General features: G+C 37.4%; 1 protein-coding gene across 11 annotated transcripts in view; it reads left to right on the top strand.

Moving 5' to 3' along the window:
• Positions 1–22,665, top strand: part of STXBP4 (syntaxin binding protein 4) — a 232,909-nt gene that overhangs the window by 140,115 nt on the left and 70,129 nt on the right. For 6 of the 11 annotated variants that reach the window (XM_086360922.1, XM_086360925.1, XM_086360929.1 and 3 more), the window contains 3 exons: positions 638–754; positions 1,853–1,902; positions 3,868–4,001. In XM_086360922.1, the coding sequence (XP_086217048.1) occupies positions 638–754; positions 1,853–1,902; positions 3,868–4,001 (301 nt within the window). Of the gene's footprint in view, positions 1–637; positions 755–1,427; positions 1,903–3,867; positions 4,002–22,665 lie in introns of those variants that run through there. The other 5 variants (XM_086360927.1, XM_086360928.1, XM_086360931.1 and 2 more) reach the window with 2 other exon arrangements.

Raw genomic sequence — 22,665 nt, 5'->3', positions numbered from 1 at the left:
ATACTTAGGTATAGTTTCGCAGCTTTTATTTTGTGTTGCTTCCTCTTATCTTCTACCATGCCCCACAGGTTTAGCCATCTCTAAATTTCAATTTTTGTTTCCTCAGCTCAGTAAAACCCTATCTTCTTTTTAGACCCTCTTTCCCTATGCCATGTTTTGAAGACTTTAGACAAAAGGCCAGTCATGGAGCTTAACTTTCATGTTTTCAGTCTCTCCAGAATCCCGATCTTTCATTGCCTGTTGCCCAAAATCTGAAAGCAATTGATTCGTATGCTTTTCCTGCTTTATTATTAATATTTTCTTATTGTAAAAAGACTAATAAAGTAGTAGTTATTCCCTCCTGTGTGGAAGGAGTAATATATAATCAATTTTATACTTTTCTTTGTGTGCCATTTATCAATGTAGTTCCCTTCAACTTCAAATTTGCTTCATTGCTTGCTCTGAAGAAACTGAATTGGAACCCTGACAGCTGGTACAATGTTAAGCTTTGTCAGTAAAGTTATATGTAGCTTATATTATACAATTTTCAGCATCCCTATGCAGTTTAACTTTTAAAAATATTGCAATTAGTTAAGTGACCCTCCAAATAAAAAGATATATACAATAAGAGAAAATCCCTTTTGATATTTCTGTCCAGGAAAGTGTTCAGGAGTTAAGAAAGAGAATCACAGTACTGGACTGCCAATTGCGAAAATCAGAAATGGCGCGGAAAACTTTTGAGGCATCCACTGAAAAGCTTCTCCATTTTGTAGAGGTAAATTTTCCTGTTACATCGCTTTATGTCCATTTTTAAGAAATGTGTAGACAACTGACATATAGATAAATGTCATGGTGTTTGTTGGCTAGTGAAACCTTCCCTGGGCTCAAAACAGCAATGCTGACTTCAGTTCACTTTAGTCAGTCAGTCATGTCTGACTCTTTGCGACCCCATGGACAGCTGCACACCAGGCCTCCCTGTCCATAACCAACTCCAGGAGTTTACTCAAACTCATGTCCATCGAGTCGGTGATGTCATCCAACCATCTCATCCTCTGTCGTCCCCTTCTCCTCCTGCCTTCAGTCTTTCCCAGCCTCTGGGTCTCTTCCAGTGAGTCAGTTGTTCGCATCAGGTGGCCAAAGTATTGGAGTTTCAGCTTCAACATCAGTCCTTCTAGTCAATATTCAGGACTGATTTCCTTTAGAATTGACTGGTTGGATCTCCTTGCAGTTCAAGGGACTCTCAAGATTTTAAATTGCTTAGATAATGAAAAGAGTAGCTAACATACAGATTAAGAGAAATGATTGAGATAGAGTTATATGATCCTTAATATATGCTATGTTTTAATGAAAACTTTCTTAAAACTTTTGATACTAAGTAAACATTGGTTGATAAATGCTATGCTATGCTAAGTCACTTCAGTCGTGTCCAACTCTGTGCAACCCCATAGACAGCAACCTACCAGGCTCCCCCGTCCCTGGGATTCTCCAGGCAAGAACACTGGAGTGGGTTGCCATTTCCTTCTCCAATGCATGAAAGTGAAAAATGAAAGTGAAGTCACTCAGTCGTGTCGGACTCTTCGCGACCCCATGGACTGCAGCCTACCAGGCTCCTCCGTCCATGGGATTTTCCAGGCAAGAGTACTGGAGTAGGGTGCCATTGCCTTCTCTGAGTTGATAAATACCCTTACAGAAATATGTCTATGTATTATAATTCTGAGAATTGTATGTTAATGTAACTGATTTTTCTATATATAACAAAAATACCTTTCCAATAATATGGGTGGAGGGGTTATAAATATTATTTAAACAAGAAAAAACATTTTAAAAAGCTATCAAAGTTACATATTGCCTTTACTGTTTTGTTTGTCTCTAGGCTATTCAAGATGTATTTTCTGATAATTCTGCACCTTTGTCAAATTTAAGGTAAGAAAATTCAAGTGCTTTCATCTGATACTTGTGGCTAAAATGCTAAAATCTCTTATAGCCTTGAGATAGTCAAAGCAATTTTTCCCTTTTATACAGGATGCTACTAGCAATATACTTCTACTTCTAGCAACATGTGCTTGAAGAAACATAGGAAAACTTCACCCTTTACTGTGAAAGTAGCAGTTCAGTAAACAAAGATGATTCACTATTTTAGGTTTCCACATAGCATTTTTGAATTTAGAAAATCGCCTATGCTGGTATAACTTTTAACTGATTTTATTGTAATATTTCTTCAAGTGAAATCTGATGTTTTTATTGTTATCTGTTATCATCGGATTTCACTGCTTATGGTGCTGGCTTATGGGGCTTCCCTGGTGACTTTAAAGAATCCGCCTACCAATGCAGAAGACTCGAGTTTGATCCCTGGGTCAGGAAGATCCCCTGGAGAAGGAAATAGCAACCCACTCCAGTATTCTTGCCTGAGGAATCCTGTAGACAGAGGAGCCTGACAGGCTACAGTCCATGGGGTCACAAAAGAGTTGGACACAACTTAGTGACTAAACACCAACAATAGCAATATGCTGCTTATGATGTAAGATAATTATGTGAATTCCATGATGATTATTTTCAGTAAGGATGTTAAAATACTCAGCAATTAATTCTCCTTTTATGGTTTAAACATGACCCCGACTTCTACCACCCAAGGTTTCATTGTGGCCTTGAATAATAATTCAAAAGTTTTAATATTAAAAATGACCTTTTAAAAGCCAGAGTCTGCTCTTGCAGATTCATGGAACAAAGGTAACTTTAAAAAGCAACATTAATATATATATAACTGAATCACTTTGCCTTATACTTGGAAGTTATTCAGTATTGTAAATCAACTTTATATCAGTTTTTTTAAAAAAAAAAAAACAACCTTAAGCAGCTTTTACCACAGCTTGAAAAGTTAAAGGAGTTTAAAAGTTAAAGTTAAAGTTTAAAGGAGTAAAATTTGGCTCAGTCTTTTTAATACACTGTGTCTTCTGTAGTGGATATTGGCCTTGGTCTTCTACACAGAAAGGCTCTGTATTTGAATTTGAGAATTAATGCCTTAGTTTTTCCTTGTGAATTAATGCTGTCTTGCCTAGGAAGATGGATTATAAGTAATGATGCCTTTGTTGTCAGTTTAAAATTGTCTCTTTTCAAGTAAAAGTTTTAACATAATGGTAAAAGTAAAACCTTGCATTTTAATTGTATCAGACTTTCAGGTGAAATTTGCATTTTTTAAAAGTGGTATAAATGCTCTAGGCTGTTTTAGATTTAGGGACAGCAAATGGAAGAGATAATTTAAGAGATAATATCAGTAGCAAATTTAGTAGTAGAATTTGTATTTAGTATTACTAATTCAGTTCAGTTCAGTCACTCAGGCATGTCCAACTCTTTGCGACCCCATGAACCACAGCACTCCAGGCCTCCCTGTCCATCACCAACTCCCGGAGTTCACCCAAACTCATGTGCATTGAGTCGGTGATGCCATCCGGCCATCTCATCCTCTGTCGTCCCCTTCTCCTCCTGCTCCCAATCCCTACCAGCATCAGGGTCTTTTCCAATGAGTCAAGGTAGTAGTAAATGTCTATTTGATGAATTTATGTTTAACTGTTTAATTTAAATGTCTACAAGACTAAATAAAAGGCTACATCATGTAATCCAAACAATGATTTAGGAGGAGCTGTCCTTCTATTCCTTGTCCTTATACATAAGGTCAACCTAATATTTTAAATATCCCTATTTATTATGTATTAAAGAATTAAAAACAAGTATTATTTTGTGAGCATCATTTCAGTTTATGACTATAAGAATACAGTGTTCTCAGAAATCAGAAATTTTCTGCAATTTTATAGCTAATAAGAATTCAGATTTAGCAAAGATAGATATTCTTCATTATGTAATAAGTTCAGCTTTATTTTCTTGCCCTCATAGTGAAAGAAGAGCTCTGTTAGCTTCCCAGACGTCCCTCACGCCATTGGGAAAGAACGGACACAACATCCCAGCAACACTGGCACTCGAGTCTAAGGAACTTGTTAAATCTGTCCGTGCCATACTTGATATGGATTGTAAGTTTTCTATACGTTTTCACTCTTTTAAAAATCACTTATTTAGCAAAACAAAAGAAGAAAATTTCACATTTGGTTGTTTACTCTTGTGAAATGTATTGGTTTGCCTATGGTGAAATTGATAGCTCTTTGATAAAAACCTTAAAAGGTTTAATGCAACCAGTTGTAGGAGAAGAATATTTGTTTTATTTTAAGTGCTCAAAATGACTTCCAGCAGAAGATAGCTGGTTAAGACTTTTTTTTTTACCTCTACTTCCATCTAAAGTCTCTTTGAAATGGTATAATAAATTCTAAAAATAAATCCACAACAGCACTGGAGACCTGGAAGGGTGGAATCAACCTTGAGGGATTTTTTAATAGTATAGAACAGATGGAATAAAATTGAAGGTAAGGCCCAACTGAGCAAAAGACCCTAGAACACAATAAAGATGAATGACAAGGCTGCTGAAACATTAAATATAACTGTGAAAACCCCCCGGATCACAACCAGAGAAAATTGGGAACAAACCCTGGGGCAGTCAGTAGGGTAATTAATTACAGGGCTGCAGAAGAGCTGAAGCAGATCCCTGCTCTTCAGAGCTGAGGGAACACTCTCTCAAGGAGCTGCATGTTCTGTCATGGACGCCTCCAGCGCTCTCAGTGACCTCCGCGCTGACAGGGAGATCCTTGGGGAAAGCTTCAGGATTGGACATTGCCATCCTTCCCTCTTCCTGTCTCCAGGCACTTGTTCCCCCAACATATGTTTGAACTTCCTTTTTATTGTCTGTTTTCTGTCTCTTTGCTTGGTGTCAATCTGTCTGCCACTTGTCTTTGTATTGGCCTTTTACATTTCTCTATTCCTCTAGTTTGTACTCGTAATCTCTATGCTAGGGACCAGATACACACACACACGCACACACACACACACGTAGCAAAAGTCTATGTTAATATACTAAAGAATTAAAAAATAACAAAAGAAAAAGTCTGTTTTAATCAAGTATTAAAATAGTAAGTAAATCGAATATTAAAGTAGGAAGTCATCTACTACCCAGGACTTTGAGTAAGTCCTGAGGAGTAGATGACTTGATTTAGTAAAATTAGGTAATATTCAAGACTCTTCCTGCAAAGTAACATTTGACTTTAAAACAATGCTATAGAGGATCGGAATCCATGCTTCTAAGAGTATTTGCTAAATTTTTGCAGGGAGCATTTTTTTATAATTTTGATTAACCTATTACATTTTTTTTTTAATTTTTTATTTTTTTTAAATTTTATTTTTAAACTTTACAATATTGTATTAGTTTTGCCAAATATAGAAATGAATCCGCCACAGGTATACCTGTGTTCCCCATGCTGAACCCTCTTCTCTCCTCCCTCCCCATACCCTCCCTCTGGGTCGTCCCAATGCACCAGCCCCAAGCATCCAGTATCGTGCATCGAATCTGGACTGGCGACTCGTTTCATACATGATATTATACATGTTTCAATGCCATTCTCCCAAATCTCCCCACCCTGTCCCTCTCCCACAGAGTCCATAAGACTGAACTATACATCAGTGTCTCTTTTGCTGTCTCGTACACAGGGTTATTGTTACCATCTTTCTAAATTCCATATATATGCATTAGTATACTGTATTAGTGTTTTTCTTTCTGACTTACTTCACTCTGTATAATAGGTTCCAGTTTCATCCATCTGTTTAGAACTGATTCAAATGTATTCTTTTTAATGGCTGAGTAATACTCCATTTTGTATATGTACCACAGCTTTCTTATCCATTCATCTGCTGATGGGCATCTAGGTTGCTTCCATGTCCTGGCTATTATAAACAGTGCTGCGATGAACATTGGGGTACACGTGTCTCTTTCCCTTCTGGTTTCCTCAGTGTGTATGCCCAGCAGTGGGATTGCTGGATCATAAGGCAGTTCTATTTCCAGTTTTTTAAGGAATCTCCACACTGTTCTCCATAGTGGCTGTACTAGTTTGCATTCCCACCAACAGTGTAAGAGAGTTCCCTTTTCTCCACACCCACTCCAGCATTTCTTGCTTGTAGACTTTTGGATCGCAGCCATTCAGACTGTGTGAAATGGTACCTCATAGGGGTTTTGATTTGCCTTTTTCTGATAATAAGTGATGTTGAGCATCTTTTCATGTGTTTGTTAGCCATCTGTATGTCTTCTTTGGAGAAATGTCTATTTAGTTCTTTGGCCCATTTTTTGATTGGGTCATTTATTTTTCTGGAGTTGAGCTGTAGGAGTTGCTTGTATATTTTTGAGATTAGTTGTTTGTCAGTTGCTTCATTTGCTATTATTTTCTCCCATTCTGAAGGCTGCCTTTTCACCTTGCTAATAGTTTCCTTTGTTGTGCAGAAGCTTTTAAGTTTAATTAGGTCCCATTTGTTTATTTTTGCTTTTATTTCCAATATTCTTGGAGGTGGGTCATAGAGGATCCTGCTGTGATGTATGTCGGAGAGTGTTTTGCCTCTGTTCTCCTCTAGGAGTTTTATAGTTTCTGGTCTTACGTTTAGATCTTTAATCCATTTTGAGTTTATTTTTGTGTATGGTGTTAGAAAGTGTTCTAGTTTCATTCTTTTACAAGTGGTTGACCAGTTTTCCCAGCACCACTTGTTAAAGAGATTATCTTTAATCTATTGTATATTCTTGCCTCCTTTGTCAAAGATAAGGTGTCCATATGTGCGTGGATTTATTTCTGGGCTTTCTATTTTGTTCCATTGATCAATATTTCTGTCTTTGTGCCAGTACCATACTGTCTTGATAACTGTGGCTTTGTAATAGAGCCTGAAGTCAGGTAGGTTGATTCCTCCAGTTCCATTCTTCTTTCTCAAGATAGCTTTGGCTATTCGAGGTTTTTTGTATTTCCATACAAATTGTGAAATTATTTGTTCTAGCTCTGGGAAGAATATTGCTGCTAGCTTGATAGGGCTTGCATTGAATCTATAAATTGCTTTGGGTAGTGTACTCATTTTCACTATATTGATTCTTCCAATCCATGAACATGGTATATTTCTCCATCTATTAGTGTCCTCTTTGATTTCTTTCACCAGTGTTTTATAGTTTTCTATATATAGGTCTTTAGTTTCTTTAGGTAGATATATTCCTAAGTATTTTATTCTTTCTGTTGCAATGGTGAATGGAATTGTTTCCTTAATTTCTCTTTCTGTTTTCTCAGTATTAGTGTATAGGAATAAAAGGGATTTCTGTGTGTTGATTTTATATCCTGCAACTTTACTACAATCATTGATTAGTTCTAGTAATTTTCTGGTGGAGTCTTTAGGGTTTTCTATGTAGAGGATCGTGTCTGCAAACAGTGAGAGTTTTAATTCTTCTTTTCCCATTTGGATTCCTTTTATTTCTTTTTCTGCTCTGATTGCTGTGGCCAAAACTTCTAAACTATGTTGAATAGTAATGGTGAAAGTGGGCACCCTTGTCTTGTTCCTGAATTTAGAGGAAATGCTTTCAATTTTTCACCATTGAGGATAATGTTTGCTGTGGGTTTGTCATATATAGCTTTTATTATGTTGAGGTATGTTCCCTCTATTCCTGCTTTCTGGAGAGTTCTTATCATAAATGGATGTTGAATTTTGTCAAAGGCTTTCTCCGCATCTATTGAGATAATCATATGGCTTTTATTTTTCAATTTGTTAATGTGATGTACTACACTGATTTATTTGCAGATATTGAAGAATCCTTGCATCCCTGGGATAAAGCCCACTTGGTCATGGTGTATGATCTTTTTAATGTGTTGTTGGATTCTGATTGCTAGAATTTTGTTAAGGATTTTTGCATCTATGTTCATCAGTGATATTGGCCTGTAGTTTTCTTTTTTTGTGGGATCTTTGTCAGGTTTTGGTATTAGGGTGATGGTGGCCTCATAGAATGAGTCTGGAAGTTTACCTTCCTCTGCAATTTTCTGGAAGAGTTTGAGCAGGATAGGTGTTAGCTCTTCTCTAAATTTTTGGTAGAATTCAGCTGTGAAGCCTTCTGGACGTAGGCTTTTGTTTGCTGGAAGATTTTTGATTACAGTTTCAATTTCTGTGCTTGTGATGGGTCTGTTAAGATTTTGTATTTCTTCCTGGTCCAGTTTTGGAAAGTTGTACTTTTCTAAGAATTTGTCCATTTCTTCCACGTTGTCCATTTTATTGGCATATAATTGTTGATAGTAGTCTCTTATGATCCTTTGTATTTCTGTGTTGTCTGTTGTGATCTCTCCATTTTCATTTCTAATTTTATTGATTTGATTTTTCTCCCTTTGTTTCTTGATGAGTCTGGCTAACGGTTTGTCAATTTTATTTATCCTTTCAAAGAACCAGCTTTTGGCTTTGTTGATTTTTGCTATGGTCTCTTTTGTTTCTTTTGCACTTATTTCTGCTCTAATTTTTAAGATTTCTTTCCTTCTACTAACCCTGGGGTTCTTCATTTCTTCCTTTTCTAGTTGCTTTAGGTGTAGAGTTAGGTTATTTATTTGACTTTTTTCTTGTTTCTTGAAGTATGCCCGTATTGCTATGAACTTTCCCCTTAGGACTGCTTTTAAAGTGTCCCACAGGTTTTGGGTTGTTGTGTTTTCATTTTCATTCATTTCTATGCATATTTTGACTTCTTTTTTGATTTCTTCTGTGATTTGTTGATTATTCAGCAGCGTGTTGTTCAGCCTCCATATGTTGGAATTTTTAATAGTTTTTCTCCTGTAACTGAGATCTAATCTTACTGCATTGTGGTCAGAAAAGATGCTTGGAATGATTTCTATTTTTTTGAATTTACCAAGGCTAGATTTATGGCCCAGGATGTGATCTATCCTGGAGAAGGTTCCATGTGCGCTTGAGAAAAAGGTGAAATTCATTATTTTGGGATGAAATGTCCTATAGATATCAATTAGGTCTAACTGGTCTATTGTATCGTTTAACGTTTGTGTTTCCTTGTTAATTTTCTGTTTAGTTGATCTATCCATAGGTGTGAGTGGGGTATTAAAGTCTCCCACTATTATTGTGTTATTGTTAATTTCTCCTTTCATACTTGTTAGTATTTGTCTTACATATTGTGGCGCTCCCGTGTTGGGTGCATATATATTTATAATTGTTATATCTTCTTCTTGGATTGATCCTTTGATCGTTATGTAGTGACCTTCTTTGTCTCTTTTCACAGCCTTTGTTTTAAAGTCTATTTTATCTGATATGAGTATTGCTACTCCTGCTTTCTTTTGGTCCCTATTTGCATGGAAAATCTTTTTCCAGCCCTTCACTTTCAGTCTGTATGTGTCCCTTGTTTTGAGGTGGGTCTCTTGTAGACAACATATGTAGGAGTCTTGTTTTTGTATCCATTCAGCCAGTCTTTGTCTTTTGGTTGGGGCATTCGACCCATTTACGTTTAAGGTAATTACTGATAAGTATGATCCCGTTGCCATTTACTTTATTGTTTTGGGTTCGAGTTTATACACCGTTTTTGTGTTTCCTGTCTAGAGAATATCCTTTAGCATTTGTTGGAGAGCTGATTTGGTGGTGCTGAATTCTCTCAGCTTTTGCTTGTCTGAGAAGCTTTTGATTTCTCCTTCATATTTGAATGAGATCCTTGCTGGGTACAATAATCTGAGCTGTAGGTTATTTTCTTTCATCGCTTTAAGTATGTCTTGCCATTCCCTCCTGGCTTGAAGAGTTTCTATTGAAAGATCAGCTATTATCCTTATGGGAATTCCCTTGTGTGTTATTTGTTGTTTTTCCCTTGCTGCTTTTAATATTTGTTCTTTGTGTTTGATCTTTGTTAATTTGATTAATATGTGTCTTGGGGTGTTTCGCCTTGGGTTTATCCTGTTTGGGACTCTCTGGGTTTCTTGTACTTGGGTGATTATTTCCTTCCCCATTTTAGGGAAGTTTTCAACTATTATCTCCTCAAGTATTTTCTCATGGTCTTTCTTTTTGTCCTCTTCTTCTGGGACTCCTATGATTCGAATGTTGTAGCGTTTAATATTGTCCTGGAGGTCTCAGAGATTGTCCTCATTTCTTTTAATTCGTTTTTCTTTTATCCTCTCTGATTCGTTTATTTCTACCATTCTATCTTCTAATTCACTAATCCTATCTTCTGCCTCTGTTATTCTACTATTTGTTGCCTCCAGAGTGTTTTTAATTTCATTTATTGCATTATTCATTATATATTGACTCTCTTTTATTTCTTCTAGGTCCTTGTTAAACCTTTCTTGCATCTTCTCAATCTTTGTCTCCAGGCTATTTATATGTAATTCCATTTTGATTTCAAGATTTTGGATCAATTTCACTATCATTATTCGGAATTATCGGGTAGATTCCCTATCTCTTCCTCTTTTGTTTGGTTTGGTGTGCATTTATCCTGTTCCTTTATCTGCTGGGTATTCCTCTGTCTCTTCATCTTGTTTAAATTGCTGAGTTTGGGGTGTCCTTTCTGTATTCTGGCAGTTTGTGGAGTTCTCTTTATTGTGGCGTTTCCTTGCTCTGTGTGGGTTTGTACAGATGGCTTGTCAAGGTTTATTTGGTTAGGGAAGCTTGTGTCAGTGTTCTGGTGGGTGGAGCTGTATTTCTTCTCTCTGGGGTGCAATGAAATGTCCAATAATGAGTTATGGGATGTCTATGGTTTTGGGGTGACTTTGGGCTGCCTGTATCTTGGAGCTCAGGGCTGCATTCCTTGCTGCTGGAGAATTTGCTTGGTATGTCTTGCCCTGAAACTTGTTTCACTCAGAGAGGTTTACAGCATTATATGGAGAAGAGAAGAGTGAGGAGGGAGTTAGAGGTGACCCGAATGAGATGAGGTGGAATCAGTAGAGGAGAGAGTGGTCTATTCAGTAATCTCTTCCTTATGTGCACTCCACAACTGGATCGCTCAGAGTTGTTCACAGAGTTATACAGAGAAGAGAAGAAGGAAGAAGGTGGCAGAGGTGGCCAGGAGGATAAATGGGGGGAATGAAAAGGAGGGCGACAGATCCAGCCAGTAATCAGTTCCCTAAGTGTTCTCCACCGTCTGGAACACACAGAAATTCACAGAGTTGGGTAGAGTAGAGAGGGGTTAGGGAGGAGACACAGGCGACCTGGTGGAGAAAAAGGAGAGTCCAAAGGAAGAGAGAGCAGTTAAGCCAGTAATCTCGCTCCCTAGTGAAAAATGGGTACTGAAGATTGGGTTCTTAAAGGTACAAAATTGGTAACAAATACATAAAAGCAAAATTTTAAAATCTAGAGTAGAGTTTGGAATTTCAAAAATACGATGTTAAAGAAAAGAAGAAGGAAAAGAAAGAGAGAAAAAACGAACAAACAAAAACAAACAAGGTCGCAAAAATTATAAAGAAAATATAGGTACAAAATTGATAACTAATACCAAAAAGCAAAAGTTAAAAATCTAGAGTAGAGTTTGGAATTTCAAAAATACAATGTTAAAAAAAGAAGAAGAAAAAGAAAGAGAGAGAAAAAAAACAAACAGGAACAAAGTCGCATAAATTATCAAAAAAAAAAAAAAAATACAGGTACAAAATTGATAACAAATACCAAAAAGCATAAATTAAAAATCTAGAGTAGAGTTTGGAATTTCAGATATACAATGTTATTTAAAAGAAGAAGAGAAAGAAACAGAGAAAAAGAAAAAGAAAAAATAAAAAAGGGTCACAGAAATTATAAAAAAAAAAAAAAAAAAACTATAGGTACAAAATTGATAACAAATATCAAAAAGCTAAAATTAAAAATCTAGAGTAGAGTTTGGAATTTCAAAAATACAATGTTAAAGAAAAGAAGGGAAAAAAAAAGGTCAAAAAAATTATAAAAAAAAATATATATGAAGTTTGCTTTAAAGAAAAGAAAAATAGGGTCTTCTTTTTTTTTTTTTTTTGCAAAGTAATCGGTTATAAAAGTGGAAATTAAAGGAATAATAGAGGACTTAAAAATTGTTTTTAATTAAAAAAAAAGAAAGAATGATCGTACAAATAGTAACAATATATCTAGGGCTTTCTCTGGTTTTGTTTTGAGTATTGTGGGTTCAGTTCATTTTTGGCTAGTTCCTTGGTCTGACTTACATTTCTCAAGATCTATAGGCCCCTTCCTATGTAGTTGGTAGTAACCACAGGGTTTTAATCTATTGCCTGTAGCCTCCAAGGCGTTTCCCTCTGTTATAGCTTCTTCTGTTTGCTGGTCTCTTCAGTGTCTGGTTTCCGCCCGGACACAAAGGGTACAGTGGAGGACACTTTTTTTTTTTTTTTTTTAAGGCTCACTTATTCAGTGACGCTGAGGGGAGGGAGGTAGGGAGGGATGCTGCAAACAAATAACACTGGCATGTGCTCGCAGTGCCTCAGCCACACTGGGTCTGCCCCCTGTTCACGGCGCGTGTAGCCTCTCTGCCCACGCTGCTCAGGCTCTAGGTTGCTCCGCTGGGAACCATCCGTGGCCGGCCCTGGGCTGCCTGTACTTCCCAGGTCCAAGCCACTCAGGTTCAGGCACTCGGGTAGTCCTCAGAGGTGCAGACTCTCGGTTGGGCCTGCGTTTTGTGCCCTTCCCAGATCCGAGCAGCTCAGGTGATGAGGTGTTTGGCGGGCGCGATTGCTGCGACTTATCGCCTCCCCGCCGCTCGGTTATCTAGGTGTGCACCGGCACACGTTCTCAGGGAGGTGTTGACCGTCCAGACCCCCAAGAAGTTTTAGTTAGCAAAGAAGCCTGCTTACAGTTTTATAGATAATGTCTCTCTGGGGCTGCGATTGTCCCCTTCCGGCTCTGGCTGCCTATCACCGGAGGGGGACGGTCTGCCACCGGCTATCTCTGTTCAGTCCTTTGTTCCGTGCTCGGGCCTGGCGGTGTCATAGGTTAGGGCTGGCTTTTCACGTGGAAGATATCCCACAGTCTGGTTTGCTAGCCCAAATTATTTCTCTCAGATAGCGCTCGGGGTATTCAGGCCAGATTCTTGGGATGCAGCCCACGCCGCGCCTCCCTGCCCAGCCCCCGCTTGCTAATGGCGTGTGCAGGCGTCTGCGCTGCTTCTCCGCTGGGGGATTTACTGTAGGGCTCGCAATGTGCGGGGTTTAATTGTTTATTTATTTTTCCTCCCTGTTATGTTGCCCTCTGTGCTTCCAAGGCTCGGCACAGATTCGGCAGTGAGAAGGTTTCCTGGTGTGTGGAAACTTCTCTCTTTTTAAGACTCCCTTCCTGGGACGGAACTCTGTCCCTCCCTCTTTTGTCCCTTTTTTTGTCTTTTATATTTTTTCCTACCTCCTTTCGAAGACTTGGGTTGCTTTTCTGGGTGCCTGATGTCTTCTGCCAGCATTCAGAAGTTGTTGTGTGGAATTTACTCGGCGTTTAAATGTTCTTTTGATGAATTTGTGGGGGAGAAAGTGTTCTCCCCGTCCTACTCCTCCGCCATCTTAGCTCCTCCTTCACATTTTTTTTAATTAAATGTATTTTAGAAACCCTGTAAGAGCTCTTTATGTGAAGAAATTCTGTGTTTTTAGGGGGGATGAGAATAACCACTACTAATGTATTCTGTGTAAGATGGGAATTTTATGTCAGACATTTTTAGTGAGGGTGGCAACAGCAGAGCAACACCTGCACAGACATCGCCCTGTGCACATTGCAGTCATTCGTTTTAATTACCTTGCTACCATTAACCTTGATATTTGTCAAACATGATTATTCACAGAAATTTTTTGAAGTTCAGCAGAACTTCTTTGGAAGAAAAGTAAAGAATTATGTCTACACTTTTTATCTGTTAATAGAATTATACCTACTCTGCTGTTTAAAACTCATAAATAGTTTCTATGTTGTCTTCTTATTTAGAAATACAGTTGCTAATATTTGCATATTTCCCAGCACTTTTGTAATTATATATAACTTATCTTTTAAGTTGATAATTCAGATAAACTCAGCTCATTTTTCTTTGTTTTTAAGCAGTAGCTTTTTCTATCTATAATGCAAAGGAGAAAATCACTATCAGGAGGTAGATAATTCAGCTCCTCCACTTCATTTCCTTTGACCTGGCTATCTGATTATTTCAAGTTACAGTTTGAAGTTTTCATTTGGGTAATTATCTCCACTTTCTTGTTAATTTAAGTACACTCCAGGATGTTATACTGTGGAATTTCCTTAGAAATTAAATTAAGATTTCTTAGGTCTTATAACTTTAAAAGCAGTCTCTAAGGGATGTCTAGAGGACAGTTCCAAACCATTTTTGGATCTTGTACTCCACTGAAATTTGATGAAAGTCCTCTTCCCAGAAATGTGCAATTGAACACATTTTTTCATCCATTATCAGAGGGTTTATGAATCCCAACTTAAGAACCCCGATGTAGAATTACAGGGAACACGAATGCTTTCTAGAGCATTGCAAACATGGCCATCCATCTCTCCAAAAAATACCTCTAGTGGTGGAGAAGTCTGTGAATCATAGAGGTAGCCGAGTTCAGTAGCACTTGGAATCCAGGTAAACAGTGTATCTCAGAATCTCGGTATCTCCCCAAAGTGCCTCAGAGAGCCTCTCAGTCGGTCAGCCAACCTCAGTAGCCAAGTTACCACTCTGGCCTGTTCCCTCATGTGAAAGGCAGAGATCATAATGTCTCAAGGGGCAGGATCGAAGGATTACACAAGGTACATGTCAAGGACCTGAGAGTATACGATGTTCCATAAATCGGTGTTACTGCCACTGGTACCACATTATTTAAAGTACTTAATTTAAATAATTAATACTTTTTCTGTATGGTAATTATTAAGTAATTTTCTAAAGCTTCATTCAACTTAAATACATTTGAAAATGTGATAGATGAAAGCTTTTCTTAATATATGACATTTAATGTTATTATCGATTTCCAGTTAGAATGTTATCATCACAGGAAGCTGCGGTTACACATCTGAACTGGCATCTTATCTTTCAGTTGTTTATTGCTAACTATAAGGAAACTTAGGTTGCCTCTGTTCTGTTCACCTTCAGTGAAACAGCATGTAGACATAATAAACATTTTCAATCAGTACTGGCACCCCTGGAGGTCTCTGCATTGATCTCCATCAGTATTTACGTGATCAGTGTTGTGATGCTTTAGTGTAATCTTTATTTGAAATACCTACATCTTTTAAAGTGTAATGTTTGTTTGATTTTATAACAAAAGCAGAAAGAGGCAGTTCTAGTTAAGAAAAATGCACATTAAAGCAGTATCTGGCTGGGTGTCCAATAGGAGGTCTTTTATAAAAAGAGAAGTTGTTGACTTCCTGGTAAATCGACAGCATAAGCACAGGCTTCTTTCTACCTTCCTTCCCATGGAAATGGTAAACGGAATGTAAAAATGGGGGAAGTCTTTAACAGCACTAGCAGGTACAGGCAAATCCCAAAGGCTTGTCAGTATAGGACAACTAGAACCACATAGAAGAGAAGAACAAAGGTCTGTCTTGTTCTATCTCTGCTGAATAACAGTTGCCATTTTGGGAGTAACTGGAGGGAAGCCTGGCTGGAGAATACTCCTTAATGCATTGTAATCTGAAACGGTAATGAATACAGAGACTGGCTAGAGGTACTCAGACTCTTTTTACTCTAATATTTTGGTGAGTCAGTATCATTTGGTGAAATCCTCAGGGTCTATGTGGATTCCATGTCAAGCAGAAGGTCAGTGGGGCTTGGTCCGTTAGGCAGCCTAGATACACGTTAGACCTGACACACTCTGGGTCCCACGAGAGATGCATGTAAAGAAATAAATGTAAAGGAAACCTGACACCACAGGCCACAACGCTCTGCACAACCGTCTCTGGTCCTGGCTCATGATTCACTCCCCTCAGACTGCTGCAGTGCCCTCGTACCTGCAGCAAGTGCACGTGGGCCAGCCTCCAACCTGAGCTTAGATCACAACTTCAGCAACAACTTGGTTGCATGTCAGAGCAGCCAAGGGTCCACACCTTGAAAAGGTCAAAAACCAATTCTGAGTAAAGAGCTCTCTACATTCAAGACTTGTATAAAGAGATACTCATTCATTCAATTCATTCAAGTTCTTATAAACAAATATGTATATGTATCAGTTCAGTTTAGTCACTCAGTCATGTCGGACTCTTTGCGACCCAATGGACTGCAGCACGCCAGACCTCACTGTCCATCACCAACTCCTGGAGTTTACACAAACTCATGTCCATCAAGTCAGTGATGCCGTCCAACCATCTCATCCTCTGTCGTCCCCTTCTCCTCCTGCCTGCAATCTTTCCCAGCATCAGGGTCTTTTCTAATGAGTCAGTTCTTTGCATAAGGTGGCCAAAGTATTGGAGTTTCAGCATCAGTCATTCCAGTGAATATTCAGGACTGATTTCCTTTAGGATGGACTGGTTTGATCTCCTTGCAGTCCAAGGGACTCTCAAGAATCTTCTCCAAAAACATTGTTCAAAAGCATCAATTCTTCAGTGCTCAGCTTTCTTTATAGTCCAACTGTCACATCCATACATAATACTGGAAAAACCATAGCTTTGACTAGATGGACTTTTCTTGGTAAAGTAATATCTCTGCTTTTTAATATGCTGTCTAGGTTCATCATAGCTTTTCTCCTAAGGAGCAAGTGTCTTCTAATTCCATGGCTGCAGTCACCATCTGCAGTGATTTTGGAGCCCAAGAAAATAAAGTCTGTCACTATTTCCATTGTTTCCCCATATGTTTGCCGTGAAGTGATGGGACAAGATGTCATGATCTTAGTTTTCTGAATGTTGAGCTTTAAGCCAACTTTTTCACTCTCCTCTTTCACTTTTATCAAGAGGCTCTTTAGTTCTTCTTCACTTTCTGCCATAAGGGTGGTGTCATCTGCATATCTGAGGTTATTGATATTTCTCCCAACAATCTTGATTCCAGCTTGTGCTTCATGTAGCCCAGCATTTCTCATGATGTACTCTGCATATAGTTAAATAAGCAGGGTGACAATATACAGCCTTGATGTACTCCTTTTCCTATTTAGAACCAGCCTGTTGTTCTATGTCCAGTTCTAACTGCTGCTTCTTGACCTGCATACAGATTTCTCAGGAGGCAGGTCAGGTGTTCTGGTATTCCCATCTCTTGAAGAATTTTCCACAGTTTGTTGTGATATACACAGTCAAAGTCTTTGGCATAATCAATAAAGCAGAAGTAGATTTTTTTTGGAACTCTCTTGCTTTTTCGATGATCTGATGGATGTTGGCAATTTGATCCGTTTCCCCCACAGTCAGTCTCTCCCATCAGGAAGCTTCCATAAGCCTCTTAATCCTTCTCCATCAGAAGGCAGACAGAATGAAAACCACAGTCACAGAAAGCTAATTAAACTGATCGCGTGAACCACAGCTTTGTCTGACTCAATGAAACTGTGAACCACGCCATGTAGAGCCACCCACGGTGGACAGCTCATGGAGGAGAGTTCTGACAAAATGTGCTCCACTGGAGAAGGGAACGACAAACCACTTCAGCATTCTTGCCTTGAGAACCCCATGAACAGTTGAATAGGATGTATATGTATACATAGAAATATTTGATTATGAAAAAGTCCACTGTCAAGAAAATAAGAGATAGCTGTTGAGATTCAAGATGGTAGGGTGGTCTCATTCAAAAACCTCCCCATTCTGTTCCTACACTTAGAAATGACGTTTAAAATTGTGTGTGTTCAAAAGATAAAAACCAAGAAATGAATGCCTCCCTACACCAAAAAACAGAAGGTAAAACTGTAATCATAACTGGAGTCTTAGGCTTCTGAGACCAATAGAATTAATATAGGCAGATGGAGCAAAGTTGCAAACACCCCTGAGAACCGAAGTGATGCCAGAGCAAATGAAGCAAGGTACAGGAACATTTCTGTAGAAAATACACTTCTTTTTTCAAGTCACTCACATATTAGGCATTTTTTTTTAATCTTTTCAATTTAGGAGCCACCTGGGCCTGCCACCAATTGAAGCTGAAAGTAAATATTCTCATCCACTATAGATGGGAATATAACCTCACACAACATTTTGGGAGTCAGCTTTGTAGTATATATTAAGACCTTTTAAAATGTCTATTTCAAAATATTTTTCAAAGATAAAAATGTTTTAATGATCATATATTTTAACCCAATAATCCCATCTGTTAGTATTTTTGCAAAGAAAATAATGAGTGATGTGCATACAAATGTGTATACAAGTACTTTCATCATGGCATTTCTTATAACAGCAGAAATATGGATGTTCAACTGTTGAGTAATTATATAGTTTTTACTCAACCCATTGAAAATAAGGGTGAATTTTCCCCAACAAGCAATGACCATCTAACAACACATATTTGTTTATGTAAGACTCCTGACTCGATTTAGGTATTTCTGTCTGAAATCAGCAGTATTCTGACTTTTAAAATTAGAATGTCAGTAATGGCTGCTTTTTATCTTTATATTCTGATGCTAACTAGAAGTTATTTAGACATGGGAAAAGTCTTTCTGAGAAAAAAGGGAAATGTGGTACTATAATATTTAAAGGCCTTCATAATTTTTCTTTTAAATCTAAAACTCACACTTGATATAACATCTTCATCTTCTCATTCTACTTATTCTAGGTCTCAAACTCTCATCTTTGCTTTCCTTATTTCTTTCAAAACATATTTTTATTAACCAACATGAATTTATTTGGTGGAAATCAGCCATACTCTTTAGAATGGGCATTATGGTATTTACTTCCATCTAAAATAATCATACTATTAATATATCTTTCTTCTCCTAGAATTGGGGGAAATGATTCATGTATAGCAGATAGGTTACATGATTCTGATGCCATTTGAGAGACAGTTTCACTTGTTTTTTAAGGCTGACCTTTTCTCTAGTGACTTGGTTATTCAGATTCAGATAATAACCACTGTAAATATTCATGGTGTTTTACCATTCAAGGAATATGGTAAACTTACATATTCTCTTGTATTGTTACAGACTGAAAGTAGGTTACTGCTATAATGTTCCATTAAGAAAATATATCAAATTTAATCTTGGTGATTTCTGGAAAATCAACTATGCTTGAGTTATTCAGTTTTATTTTAAGAAGGCAAATTATTATTAGCCTCAAGAAAAATAATTAATTTTTTCCTAGTACAATTTTCAAAAATAAAAAAGTGAGAGAAAAATAGATCATTTAAGAGAAGGTAATCTTTTAGATTCACTTAGATTTTTTTACCTCATTCTTTCATTAGCTATTTATTGGATATCTTCAATGGGCACGACCCTCTCCTAGGCCTTTGATAGCAGCATAAACAAAGTCCTTGCTCTCAAACTGTTTAAATAACTGTAAGGGCAGAGATGGACAAACAAGTTGGCAAATAAGTACATGACAATTCCAGATAGTGACGACTGTTAGGCATGTAATAAGCCAGTTGTGTAAGGAAATATGAGTATGTGGTAATGCTACTGTATTTGAAGAGAAGATATTTGAACTGAGATCCAGCCAGCAGGAAACCTGTATGGGAAGAGCTTTTTAGACTAAGTACAAAAGCCTTGAGATAGGAGCAATCTTAATGTATTTGAGAGGGAAAAAAAAAGTCCTGGGGTATTTGATATATATGAGAAAGCAGAAGAGTAGCCAGGAGGTAAGGGTGGAGATGCAGAAAGGATCCAGATCATATAGGACTTTGAACACCATAAAAGGAGTTTGGATTTTATTTTGAGTATCATAGGAGCCATTAATGGTTTTAAGCAGAAAGGAAAACATTATCTGGTCTACATTAAAAAAAAAAAAAATCACTACTCAGGCAGTTGTTTGAAACTGGACTCTAAGAGTAACCAAGAGTGAAGAGAGCAGGAAGACTAATTGGCTATTACACAATTGACATAGGAGATGACAGTACCGTGGGCTAGGTTTGGAGTAACAAGAAACAAATATTCGCTTTTAAAAAGAGAAGTTGGCCAGTGTATATAATTTTTTGGAACATTTGAAATTCGATATTAATGTTTAAACTTGATATTTGTTGAATATTGGGTCAATAAGTAACCAAAAGTCCACAAGCCCAAAGCAGTTGCCTGTCATTATTTTGGATCTTAAACTACCTCATGTTTCCCTACTGCTCCTTCTGCACATTAATTAACTGTTGGGTATTCGCCCTATATGTTAAATAAATTTCTGAGAATTGAAGTCCTGAGATAATTTAATAATACCAAATCCATAGTTGTTGTTGTTTACTCGCTAAGTCATGTCCAACTCTTTGCAGCCCCATGGACTGTAGCCCACCAGGCTCCTCTGGCCATGGGATTTCCCAGGCAAGAATACTGGAGTGGGTTGTCATTTCTGTCTTTGTGGGATCTTCTTGAATCTGTAGTAGCCATCACCTGTTCTTGTTTGGTACATAGGAAACATATATAGTACAGTTTGTCAGTCTTAAAAATCAGGATTCCACTCTGTTTCCTGTATTCAATATACATGTGTTTCCTGTATTCAGTATACATATACAGATATTCAGTAACTCAATCCCAGAGCTTCCATATGGTATTTGTCTTCATAGATGATCATTTCCAGGACAGTGTTTCAGAAATATACTTTAATCACATACTGCCAGCAGCTGTAGATATAAAAGCGTGGCTAGACTGTAGCCTGCCAGTCTCTTCTGTCCATGAAATTCTCCAGACAAGAATACTGGAGTAGGTAGCCATTCCCTTCTCCAGGGGAACTTCTTGACCCAGGGATCAAACCTGAATCTCTTGTATTGCAGGCAGATTCTTTATGATCTGAGCCACCAGGGAAGACCAGACAAGCAAGACCTAATTTCTCCCACAAGACAGGAATAAGCTGTCAAGGGGATAACAGAATGCACAGCATATAGGATTTAATTAAGTAAATGTCTGTATACCTTAGCACTAACATGGTGAACAGACTATAACTTAAAATGATTTCCAACACAAAAGCAGAAAAAATATAGGAATACTTCATAAATTACAGAAGACATGGATGGTAGAGTGTAGGGAATTAGCTCTCTTCTGAGAAATGAAGGTCTGTAATTCCTGGCACAATTAGAACTGACTATAATAACAGAATGTCTAAAGTGTAGTCCATGTTTCTATCCTATAACTGGACAAACAAAATGTAGATGATGGCAGAAAGAAATATTTTCCCTCAAGGCCTGAAAATGTCCTCATTCAAACTGAATGCGTTCTTTTAGATTAATGGAATAGGTGTTCTCCAGAGTTCATATGAGGACAAAGTATTAACAGCTCATCTCAGGAAAGACAGCAGCAGTAGCAGTTGTGTGCAGTTACAGCTTTAATAATTATTTAATAGGATAAAATAGTTCAATTTAGATCCAGAAGTTCCTTCCTTCAACAACAGACTATTAATATTATTGTTACAGATAAAATATTTTAAAATAATAATACCAAAGATACAGAAGGTTTTTTAAATTCTATCCATTTTAAAGTTTAAAAGAACTATTTTACATCCCTATGTCCTCATACAACCCTGTGAGATAGTCATTGTTATTTCTACTTTAAAAGATATGAAAAGATTAAGGCTCAGAGAACTGAAATAATTTTCTTAAGCCACATACTTGGAAAGTACAATGCCAGAACCCTAACCTAGGCCTTCTACTAATATTAAGTCCTATGAGTCTCACAGGGGTATAGTTAAGTCATTATATCACAATTAACTGGTGGATTTTTTTTCTCTTGAGAGTATATAAAATAGCAGGGTGCCCTATATCCAGTATCATCCTAAGTAAGATAAAAATATGATGACCTCTTGGAGTCTTGACTTTCTGTCTCTAAATTGGGATACAGTCTTCATAAGGTTGTTTCAAAGATTAAATGAACTAGTATGGGAGCACTTTTTAAAATATAAAAAGTATGTTAGTGTTACTGGCTTAGTCATGTCGGACTCTTTGCAACCCCATAGACTGTAGCCCACCAGGCTCCTCTGTCCATGAGATCCTTCAGGCAAGAATACTAGAGTGGGTTGGCATTCCCTTCTCCAGGGGATCTTCCCAACCCAGGGATCCAACTCAGGTCTCCTGCTTTGCAGGCAGATTCTTTACTATCTGAGCCACCAGGGAAGCCCTTTAAATATAAAGTGCTTTGTAAATATGAGGTTATGGAGATTATGTTTTAGAGTCCATTTTTTAAATTTTAATTAGAATCATTGACCAATTTTCATGATGTAACAAATATTCAGAATAAAGCAACAGATTACATTGATTCAGGAAGCTTTAATACTTTTCACTGCATAGAAGAATACCTGACTCACTGATATAGTTATTTTCTCAGGTCAGATTGGGAGAGCATCTTTTTTCTTTTTCTTTTAATTAAAAACATCTATAGTGTTTGTTTGTTTGTTTTTTAGAGCAAACATTTGTTACTTCTAAAATTAAAGCATCCTTAAGTACAATAAATGTTTAAGCATCATGGAAACCTCAGAGTAAAAATTAAAAGCTCTCTTTGGAACCATTTAGAAAATATTGTATAAAGAGGGAATAATAAATGTATCTAAGAAAAAAAACTTAAAATCTTTAATAATGTTTTTCACAAATCTGTGACCTTCTGAACTCATCCATCTGCATATCTGATGTTATTGATATTTCTTCCGGCAATCTTGATTCCAGCTTGTGCTTCTTCCAGCCCAGCGTTTCTCATGATGGACTCTGCATAGAAGTTAAATAAGCAGGGTGACAATATACAGCCTTGATGTACTCCTTTTCCTATTTGGAACCAGTCTGTTGTTCCATGGCCAGTTCTAACTGTGGCTTCCTGACCTGCATATAGGTTTCTC

Source organism: Bos grunniens, chromosome 19 (genome assembly GCF_055505025.1).
Source record: "Bos grunniens cultivar Pamir isolate PY7600 chromosome 19, Bosgru_T2T1.0, whole genome shotgun sequence".
In the NCBI taxonomy this organism is placed as follows: Eukaryota; Metazoa; Chordata; class Mammalia; order Artiodactyla; family Bovidae; genus Bos; species Bos grunniens.
The sequence above is the reverse complement of the archived record's forward strand: the minus strand, read 5'-3'. Positions and strand labels throughout refer to the sequence as shown.